This window comes from Meriones unguiculatus, chromosome 3, assembly GCF_030254825.1.
Source record: "Meriones unguiculatus strain TT.TT164.6M chromosome 3, Bangor_MerUng_6.1, whole genome shotgun sequence".
In the NCBI taxonomy this organism is placed as follows: domain Eukaryota; kingdom Metazoa; phylum Chordata; class Mammalia; order Rodentia; family Muridae; genus Meriones; species Meriones unguiculatus.
In genome coordinates, this window is record NC_083351.1 from 69,051,676 (window position 1) to 69,061,159 (window position 9,484).

The following is a 9,484-nucleotide window of genomic DNA, read 5'->3' on the forward strand; positions in this document are numbered from 1 at the left end:
GCCCTGGTGGATGTGTGATACAAATGTGTGTCTTCCTTGCCTTCCAGGAACTTTCAGTTCAATAATGAAATAATTGTCACTGCCAGAAATACACACTGGAGTGCACAGCCAGGGCATGAGGCATCAAAAAGAATGGATTCCAGAAAAGAAAGAAAGGAAAGAAAGAAAGAAAGAAAGAAAGAAAGAAAGAAAGAAAGAAAGAAAGAAAAGAAAGATGAATCCAAGATACTTCATCTTCATGTCTGGTAGAGTTTGGCTTCTACCTTCTTACTCATTTCGTGGTTCTGTTTTCCTTCAAAAGCACAAACAACACTTTAATGGGATAACTGACTTAACAAGTGACAGAACGCTTTAGGGCAGTGAGTGGTTCGCAACCTTCCTAATGCTGCAACCCAACACAGGTCCTCGTCGTGTTGAGGTGGCCCCAACCATAAAATTACTTCATTGCTTCTTCAGAACTGTAATTTTGCTACTGTTATGGATTGTAATGTAAATATCTGATATTCGGGCTATCTGATTTGTGACCCCAAGGAGGGGGGCATGACTCACAGGTTGATAAATACTGCTTTAGAGCAATAGGATCATTAAGATGCAACTCACATTTTCCCATAAAATTCTAAATAGACTTTAAACAACCTTTTCTCCTATTTCTTTGCCCAAAATATATCTCCCACAATTGTAATAAAAGATACTTCAAAAATAAGATAAAGGTCTAAGTTTTCTTTGGGGCTTCTAATAAATAATATGAGATAAATTTCTTTCCTTAAGATATCCTAAATTTAAAAACAGAATTATCAATTTTAACCTCCTTATAAAATCCATCTATCTAGGACAAATGCTGGTTAGTTCTAGAAATTGCTTTCTATGTGTAATTAGAATTGTCTATAAATTCTACTAATATAAAATGCGCTTGTTTCCAAAATGTGGCTATTGATGCTTGGAAAGGGAGGATCTGGCACTCAAAGATGATGTTATGAGGTTAAAAAATGAGGATGATGGCCTTAGGTCTCTCAGGATTTGTAAGCCCAGCATGCCATCTATCTCAATAATGCCTAACAAGAATGCCAAAAGGACAGAAACAACCGTGGTGAGCAAGGGCTTGCAGCTGACAGTGATTGCTGTATTTGAGGTGATGGGGAACAGCATTTCCATTAGTTCAAGTGAAATACAATGCCCTGCCAACTCTGGGTATCACTGTATTCAATCCCCCTGCTGTGCGTGTCCATTTTCTGTTGCTGCAATTAAAAATCAGTCGATACAAAGTCAAAATGTTGTTCATTCTTCCCCTTTCTTTTCCCTGTCACTATGTTTCCAGCTTCACCGGAAGAACTTGTCACTATGGTAACCAGTCCCTCTGATCCACAGACCAAGTCAACCTCTCTAGTCAGATTGCCAAACAGACAAGATGGAATCAGAGGCCTAGATAGAGCCACCAGAAGCCACAAATCCCATTCCCCTCATTTTCTAAGTGTGGCCAACCAATACCATACACAAGATACCTCTCTTGTTCTGAAAGGCCCAAGGAAGGAAATTTAAGAGGGTCCTTCACCAGTCATTATTAGCTAGTTACCTATTCTTTCCACTTTAAAGAAGACTGAAAACAGATAAAATAATACCATTGGCCTGAAACCGTTCACAAAGTCCCCCTGGTGAAGAATAAGTCTGCTTCCTCCTGTTTTCCTGCTTCTCAGTCAAGCCCCATAACGCCTTGTACATACTTCAGAGTTGCAGGGTTCCACCTGGGACCAACCACATTCCTGAGAGTCTGGTCACATTACTAAGAGCTGTAAGCACCAGATGCACATGCCTAGGACTGCATTTCTGCTCACTCAGGAGAAGCTACACAACAAATGCCAAGACGGACACTCACTCTCCTTCTCCTCTCCCACTACTTGTCATCCTTACCTAGCTGGGTGGTGGTGGTGTGTGCGTCTGTGTGTCTGTGTGTGTGTGTATGTGTGTGTATGTGTGTTCAAATTAACAATTTCTTCTGAACAACCTCAACACTTTTATAAATCAAAGTACATTGGCCCTCTCAGATATTATTTTAGAGCACCAGTGAAGTTCATGGTGATATGAGACGTTTAGAATCTCTTTGTGTCTTGGCTTCAAAGCACGTTTGCAAATATTAGCACAGTTGTCAGCTACTCAGTAGCTGAAGAGAGCAGGCACATGAGGAAAGGAGCAAGATCTAAAATCTACACATCTTCCCGGGGTGCAGCCATCATAGGAAGGGAGACAGTCCCCTCCTCCGAGCGACATTAAAGCACATCACACCAAACAGGATTTCAGTAGGCTGCTGAGACAGGCTGACTCCCAGCGTATAAATCATATAGGATTTGCAAATTGCATCACATCAGCAGACTTTCCAGTGCATGTGATCACATTCAAATAGCAAGTGCTATTAGCAAATATTTGCTTTTTTCTGTTTTATAAGCCTTGAGTGGTCTCCACAAATCGGAAAATGGTATTTTTTCCTTCTGATGAGCCCACTTTGCTGTTACTTTTTTTGTGCTTATTACACTGCTGATATTCAGCGCTCACTGTTACGTCTGCCAAACACTTTTCCAAGAGAAGAAATAAAGGCTGTAATGGAATGCTACTAGTTACCTGCTTGGGGCTACTATAAGGCAGGGACTGTAATTTATTGGTGTTTATAAGTCCAATACCTACACCATGACTTCCACAGCCTTACTAAGTAAATGCTCCTGAGGTGCATACGGCCTTCTGCGGGAGACATCCCCCATTCCCAGTTCCCCTTGTTCGAATCAGTTCAACATCTAAAAACGAAGATTAAAATTTGAAACCAGTTACCCTTAACATCACCCCTACAGGTCTCCCTCGAGAAACACATCACTGGAGATTCCCCTCCTTCTCAGGGGCTGATGAAGCATTAGCCCCTGCCTTTAAAAAACAAAACCCTGGCCAGGAGATTCCATGCAGACCTGCACAGACAAGAGCAAGACAGCAGGTGAGCAAAGAGTGACGCCTTCGCCTCAATCTATTACAGCTAAGGAGAGGCGAGTTCTGTCCACACCGAGGCTCAGCCAGGCCTGACCAGCTGGACCGCTCAGAATCGGAAGATGCCATAGCCTGGAGCCACCAGGAGAGGCGAGGGGCCGCGGGGCCTACCTAGAGGCTCTCTGCAGCGCCACGCCTCGCGCCTCGGGCTTACCTTTCCGTAGGAGGGCGGCGATCTCGGGGTCAAAGCCCTGCCGGTGGCACTTCCTCCAGAGGCCCATGTTGGTGGAGTTGTACTGCCGGCTGCACTCGTCCGCGGGGCTCATGGCGAACAGCTGCCGGCGATTCCGGGCCCGGAGGAGTTTGCCCTCCCAGCGGTCCAGGCGCGAGCGGCTCGCGCGCAGAGGCAAGTTGTTGTTGTTGTTGTAAATGAAGCCGGGGTCGACCCGGCGGGTGTTGAAGGCCTTGCACCTGTCCCGGTGCTTCCTGGCGTCCGTCTCGTACCAGTGGTCGGAGCAGATGGCCACGGCCAGCATGCCGAGGGCGCAGAGCGCTAGCGAGAGGCCCGTGTAGAGCAGTAACCTTCCGGCAGCCATGCCTCCGCTTGGCGGCTACACCATGGGCATGACCCGCCGCAGCCTCGCCTTCCCTCCGCGCGCCCGGAACAAAGCGGCGGGCGGCCGAGCTGGGGGTGGGGACGGGAGGGGAGCTGCGCCGCGGCGCCCCCTGGGCCCCCACCTGCGGGGACGCGGCCTGGGGGGGACTGCGGGGGAAGGGGAGGGCAGCCTAAAAAGTTCTGATCCGGAAAGGCTCCCGCAGGGTCCTGGGCATCCTCCGGGCAGGTGCAGCGTCCTCCCGCGGCGGGGAACTCAAAGCGGCCACTTCCCGCCGTCCAGGGGCTGTCCTAGCCCTCCTCGCGGCCGGGCAATCGCCAACTCAGTACCAAGTGTCCTCGGCCGCGGCGGGGATGGCCGGGCTTCCTCTGTACGGCGTGCTGGCTGGAGCGGCCGCCCCGGCTCGCTGGGGACGGCCGAGAGGAGAGTGAGGGCGCGACGCTCGCCGGGCGCCCGCGGGATCTCGTCCTCCCGGGCTCGCCCCTCTCCGGTCTGCAGCCGGAGGCCTGGGGTGCGCGCCCGGGACTGTTATCCTCTGCGTCGGGTCTTTTCAAAATCGGGTCCCCCGATCGCTAGCCGGTCCCTGGCTGCCGCCGGCACGAGGAGCCCCTCAGGGGTGAGCTGTCAGCGGACGCACGGCCTCTGCCAGGCTTGGCCCGCGAGCTCCCGGGTGGCCGGTCTCTGGCCTCGCCATTCAGACAGCCCCGCTCTGGGGCAGCGGAGACACCCGGGTGGCTGTTCCGGGCCCGGGGTCTGCAGAGCCTGGGCGGCAGCCGAGCGGCGCCAGGGGCGGGCTGCACGGAGGAGGGCGCACCGGGAGCGCTCGGAGCCCCTTCAACACCATGGACAGGTCGCTCGGCGGTGGCGAGCTGCGGGCCCGGCCGCCAGCCTTCCTTCCCCGCGTCCAGCCGCTCTCTCCGGCGCTCTCGTCCTCCCGGACTGTGTGCACCCGGCCTCCTCCAAGATCCCCTCCGCGCCGCTCCCCCCGGCTTCCCGCAGCCCCGCGCGCGAGGTGCCCAGGCGCTAGGCAAATGCTGCTGCGGGCGCGGAGAAAGCCCGGGGCCCCGCTGCCCGAGGCAGCCCGCCCCCTTCGCCGCCGCCGGAGCCCGAGCACCCCAGCGCCGGTTTCTCTGGCCGGCTGAGCTCAGCCGCTCTCAGACTGCACCATTCTCCTCGCAGCCCACCCGGGCGCGGAGACACGGGGTCCCTCGGCCTTGCGCGGAGGATCCCGTCCCGGCCTCGGCGTCCCGCGATCCGGCTCCCCGCACTGTGGTGAATGGGGCGGGGTGGAGGGTGGGGGGAGCCTGGGTGCCTCGGCTCCCCTCCCTACCTCCTCCTCGAGCTGCGGACGTTTCCTGGCCTCGCAGGCTCGGCCGACGCCCGCGAGGAGAGGGAGCCCGGGCTGCGCCCCAGGGGCTCCAGAAATCGCATTGCCCGGGTGTGGGCGCCCGAGAAAGCAGCTGTCAATCGCTCGGCCTCCAGGCGCTGCAGCCTTGGCTAAAGCCCACAGCCGAGAACACGGAGCGCGCAGCCAAAAGCTAGTGATGTCATCCGTGCAACGTGAGCCTCATCTCTTATTTTTCTAGCCTTCTTAAAGTTAAACCGCACCATTTCCCAGGCACGAAATGTCTGAGCCTTGTTCTCTGGGCAGGCGAGTCAATGGTGTCTAGGTAGATGTGCGCTCCATCACATCCATATTTATGTACCTATACATACATGTGGCATGTGGCATGTTTACGTGTACTATTATACATTTAGGGTTAGTACCTGCGTCTTCGGTTTCTCTTTTGACCGTAGAAAATTCTTTTCAATTCGCCACAGTTCTTTAAAGAAGAGAATGCTCAGAGAATTGCCCTTAAGGAGCTGAGTGAGCCTCTGCCCCCGGGTTCCACCGCTAGGGTCTCCTGTTCCTTTGATCTTTGCTTTTCCCCAGAAAGCCCTAAGCACTACCTTGGCTACTGGCGTTTCCACCTGGAGCTGAGCAGAGAGCAGCTGCGAGCCAGCGCCCGACACCCCAACACACACACACACACACACACACACACACACACACACACACACACACCTGCCCTGACTCCTCAGCAAGGAAAGGAGACAAGTGACTGAGCTGTTCAGGACCAGGAGAGAATCGCAGTGTGGCGAGAGGGCGATTGTGGATGTTGGGGGAGAGGAAGAGTTAAAGGCAGTCTCGGTGTAGGGTCTGTCATGCTTCTCTCTGACCGCTGGATTTAGCCTCTGCAGAGCCTCTTTGAGGTGGGATGGGACTCTAGACCTTCAAGGGCTGGGCCCCAGCTAGCGGATCCATCCCCACCCCTCCCCGCCCCCTGCTTTTCTCACGTGAGACAGCGCCGCAACGGCTGGGAGCCTCCCACCCGGCTCCACATACTAGGGATTTCATTCTAAAGCTCCCCCTTCGTTTTCACCCTCTCTCCAAAGTCGAGGTCCCCCATTGAGGGATAAAGCGCTGCCCTGGGGAGAAGAAAAGGCCCTGGGGACCCAGCTTTGCAACCGCGGGACCTGTGAGTCCAAATGAACGCACCTCCACCATATTCTTTTTGTCTTTTTTTTTTGTCCTCCCTGCATTTTGAAAATCTCGAACAAGGCGTTTCAGTGCCATCTAGTGGGGGAGGGGCGTGCCTCGTCTTTTCAGCCTTGAAGGGGTTTGCTTCAGGAAGAGACAGTCAGGATGCCGGCTTGGTCTGGGGTGCTTGGCTGGTCTAGCACCTGCAGGCATGTGATGGCCACATCACCCTCGGAGCTCCCTGGGACGGCCTGGGAAAGCTGAGCAACTTTGGTCAGGCTCCCCTCTCGCCTCCCCTTCTCATCAGTTCTCCTACCTGTGCCCTTGAAAACACAGATACGTTTGGCATACATGCAGACTTCAATTTCTAAAGCTATTTCTTCCCGAGGGCCAAGTGGGAGTGTTTTCCAACTAATAGGGTGCCTGCATATGGCGATGGGAAGGAAGCTGACCCTACAAGGTCAGTGGGGAGTTAAAGCAAAGTTAGCCCTAGGGCCTGGGCTCTTGGCTTCCTCTCCGGTCTTCAGCTCGGGATCTTTGGCAGGGCCCACGCACAAAAGCACACGTGCTCCTCTGTTCAACAACCCCTCAGCCGCCCACAGCCCATCCACTCTTGCTCCTCTTTTTCACTTCTTCCATGGCCTTCGGGCTACTTTCAAAGATTGGCTTTGCCCGCTATCCCATGATCCTCAGCGCTGTTTCAGGCCCAGCTTAGGAAGGGGACCTACGTGGGATGGTACCCTCCCCTTTTCTGAACATCACTAACATTCTGTGTTAAAGTTGTTGTCCTTGGTGAGAACACAAAAATCCCATAAAAGATGTTGACTGGTGTCCTCCTTTTAAGGGGAACTGTTTTGAGCAGCCATTTATCAGTTGGAGATGATGCTGATGCCTAGGGCTGAGGAGTTGATCATCTAGACAGCAGAGCTTGTTGTCGTTGTTGTGATTGTGTTTGTACGCGTGTGCGCGTGCGCAATCTGCTGGGAACCAAACTGTTGTGCAGTCTAGGCAGGTGCTCTTTGTCCCCTGTCTAAAGGCAGTGTTCCATTGTTGTGAAAGAGACACCATGACCAAGGCAGCTCTAAGTTAATAAGGGAAAGTTAATTGGGACTTGCTTAACAGTTTCAGAAGTTTAATCCGTTACCATGGCGGTGTAACCTGCCTAAGTTCTATAGCCCCTCTGTTGAGACCCACTTTATTTCTTAGCATAACTGTGGCTCCTCTGTTAACAACTGCTGTAGCCTTTAGCATATCAGAAGCCATTTTGCCTCCAAGTGTCCATTTTGATTATGTTTCTACAGTTTCATTTCCCAAACGTTGTCTACTTTGTTACCTGGACACTCTAGGAAGTCCCCCGACTGCAGAACCAATCAAATTAAAAGTCAGAAGTGCTTTGTCCAACTAGTCAAAATGATGTAATGCTGCTTTCTACGCCTAGATACAGGGTTGCATTTTTGGTACCTAGTTTCAGCTTGTTTCCTGTACCTGGTTACAGTTTTGTTACCTAGTTGTTACCCGGGTATGTTTTTTGTTTTTTGTATAAAAAAAAAAAAAAAAAAAAAAAAAAAACACCTTCAGAGCAGACCAATGTCTGGCTCTCAGTCTGGCGTCTGAGTGGTTAACAAGCATCTATTCCCAAACTCAGCAGCATGAAGGCAGATCTGGTGCCTGGTCAGCAGCTGAGAGCTCTTCATCCAGATCCACAGGCCGCAGGAAGACAGAACCACTAGGACTGGCTTGGGCTTTGGAAACCTCAAAGCGCAGTCATAGTGACACACTTCTGTGTACTCCCACAAGGCTCCACCTCCTAATCCTTCTTAAGTAGTGCCACTCTGTGATGATGAAGCATTCAAATACCTGAATCTATGGGGCCATTCTCATTCAATCCTCCACATTCTGAGCCACACACACTGCTTTTTTTTTTTTTTTTTTTTTTTTTTTGAGACACTCTGTCACTAAATTGCCTGAGCTGGCCTTGAACGTACAGTCTTCCTGCCCCAACCATCCGGGTGCTGGGATTACAGGTGTGGGCTACCACCCTAGCTATGATTTACTCTTTTTAACTGCCCTCCACCCTGTTAGCTACAGCACCCTTTTTTGTTCCTTCCTGCTCATGTTAACACTGTCACGAGGTCATAAGAAACAAAATCAGAAGCGACTCCAGAGTCAAACACAAAATGATGTGTGGCTCTTGAGAACGTTCCCCAAAAAGTGAATGACCGGTGTCTGCCCGCACACTTGACATGATGGAGAAGTCAATCTCTGGGCAAACAGCCCACCGCATTATTGGCTGACAGGGCTGGCTAAATAGTTCTTCCTTATTCTGAGTCACACTCTAGATCCTGTATTTCGTTGGCTCATATTTTTGCCTTCAGGCCACCCAAGGATGACATCTGAGCCGTCCCTACCTAAACATCCTTCTCATACTTGATACTAGCCGCCATGAAGCCTCTCTTTCTCCATGGAAAAGAAGCTCAGACAGTTCCAATGTTCCTGTTCTTTCCTTGTGCTACAGCCAAGCAGCATCTGGCATTCTGTCATGGTTTCACATGAGCAATGTAGAATTTTGATACACCCAAATTCTCCCTTTAGGATCCCACAAATCATCTTACGCTTTCCACTGATTTTCACTTTGTGAAACCCACTTTTTTAAATTAAGAACTCTGTTTACTCAGACACACACCTTGAGTGAAGCAGTCAAGTTTGTTCATAGTCTGCTAGCTTTCTCTAAGTCAGCAACAGAGGCTGAGATAACTTCAGCTCCCCTCTTCATTCCTGGAGCACAGCCCTTCTAGAGCAGACAGACACTTCATGTTGTCAGCTGGAAGCAAAACAAAACAAAAGTTGGTAAATATATATCAATATTCATCCATAGAAAGGAGGTGTGTGTGTGTGTGTGTGTGTGCATGTGTGTGCATGAGAATGCACATGTGTGGTGTGTATTCTCACTATGTATCCATGACTATCCAGGAACTACGTGAACCAGATTGGCCTCAAACTCCTAGAGATATACCTGCCTCTGCCTGCCATGTGCTGTACTTAAAGGTGTATTTCTGTTTTCATAATTAGCTTTGCACAATTTGGACACTATGTGTAACCCCAAAGGGATATGAGCTTTGGACCTTCCAAAATAGTTTTTCACCCCTGAGAGGCATTAATATTATGATTGAACAGGTGCTTGTCCTTACAAAGACTTCTAAGTCTCAGTGCATCACAGAGCCATCCTGGTTTGCATAACTTCCTTTTCTTCTTCTTTGAAGTCATTACAGTAAAAATAAACATGTATCTGCCATCTAAGTCTTCTCTTAGCTCTCTTTTTTCTTCTCCCTCTCCTACACTACCACACTTCTCCTCCAATGATCCTTTATTGAAAACTCCACAGCAGTTA

General features: G+C 50.9%; 1 protein-coding gene across 4 annotated transcripts in view; it reads right to left on the reverse strand.

Annotated features, from left to right (window-relative positions):
• The window catches only part of Tmem178b (transmembrane protein 178B), a 435,263-nt gene extending 430,152 nt beyond the window's left edge, over positions 1-5,111 (reverse strand). For 2 of the 4 annotated variants that reach the window (XM_060380134.1, XM_060380135.1), the window contains exon 1: positions 3,176-5,111. In XM_060380134.1, coding sequence (XP_060236117.1) covers positions 3,176-3,557 — 382 coding nt within the window. In that variant the 5' untranslated portion in view covers positions 3,558-5,111. The remainder of the gene's footprint in view (positions 1-3,175) is intronic. The other 2 variants (XM_021632113.2, XM_060380137.1) reach the window with 2 other exon arrangements.
• Between the last annotated feature and the right edge of the window lie 4,373 nt (positions 5,112-9,484).